Consider the following 751-nt stretch of genomic DNA (forward strand, 5'->3'; position numbering starts at 1 on the left):
CCCCCCCCCGGCCCCCCCGAGCCACTTTCAGCTCCGTCCGGCTCAGCCCCCCGAAAGCAGCGGGGCTGGATGCCCAGAGCAGGAGCAGCAGCAGGCGCCTATCCCAGGTGGATCCGCTGGTGCCTGATGAGGGCTGAGCTCTCACAGAAGCTCTTGCCACAGTCGCTGCACTTGTAGGGCTTCTCCCCAGTGTGGGTGCGCAGGTGGGTGATGAGGGACGAGCTCTGCTTGAAGCTCTTCTCACAGTGGGGGCACTTGTAGGGGGTCTCCCCGCTGTGGATGCGCTGGTGGCGGATCAGGGCAGAGCTCTGCTTGAAGCTCTTGCCACAGCCAGCGCACTTGTAGGGGGTCTCTCCAGTGTGGGTGCGCTGGTGGGTGATGAGGCAGGAGCTCTGGTGGTTGATGAGGGACGAGCTCTGCTTGAAGCTCTTCTCACAGTGAGGGCACTGGTAGGGGGTCTCCCCGCTGTGGATGCGCTGGTGGACGACAAGGTCCGAGCTGTGCCTGAAGCTCTTGCCACAGTCGCCGCACTTGTAGGGCTTCTCCCCGGTGTGGATGCGCTGGTGGGTGATGAGGCAGGAGCTCTGCTTGAAGCTCTTCTTGCAGTGGGGGCACTGGTAGGGGGTCTCCCCGGTGTGGGTGCGCAGGTGGGTGATGAGGGCTGACCTCTCGCAGAAGCCCTTCCTGCAGTGGGGGCACTGGTAGGGCTTCTCCCCGGTGTGGATGCGCTGGTGGGGGGACCAGGCCCGGC

At 65.0% G+C, this 751-nt stretch overlaps 1 protein-coding gene across 1 annotated transcript in view; it reads right to left on the reverse strand.

Annotated features, from left to right (window-relative positions):
- Window positions 1-21: 21 nt before the first annotated feature.
- LOC103922248 (zinc finger protein 774-like) overlaps window positions 22-751 on the reverse strand; it is a 2,507-nt gene continuing 1,777 nt past the window's right edge. Inside the window, exon 2 of the mRNA XM_009330349.1 lies at window positions 22-728. Within this exon, the coding sequence (XP_009328624.1) occupies window positions 99-728 (630 nt within the window). The 3' untranslated portion in view covers window positions 22-98. The remainder of the gene's footprint in view (window positions 729-751) is intronic.

Source organism: Pygoscelis adeliae, unplaced genomic scaffold, assembly GCF_000699105.1.
Source record: "Pygoscelis adeliae isolate BGI_AS28 unplaced genomic scaffold, ASM69910v1 Scaffold1068, whole genome shotgun sequence".
NCBI lineage: Eukaryota > Metazoa > Chordata > Aves > Sphenisciformes > Spheniscidae > Pygoscelis > Pygoscelis adeliae.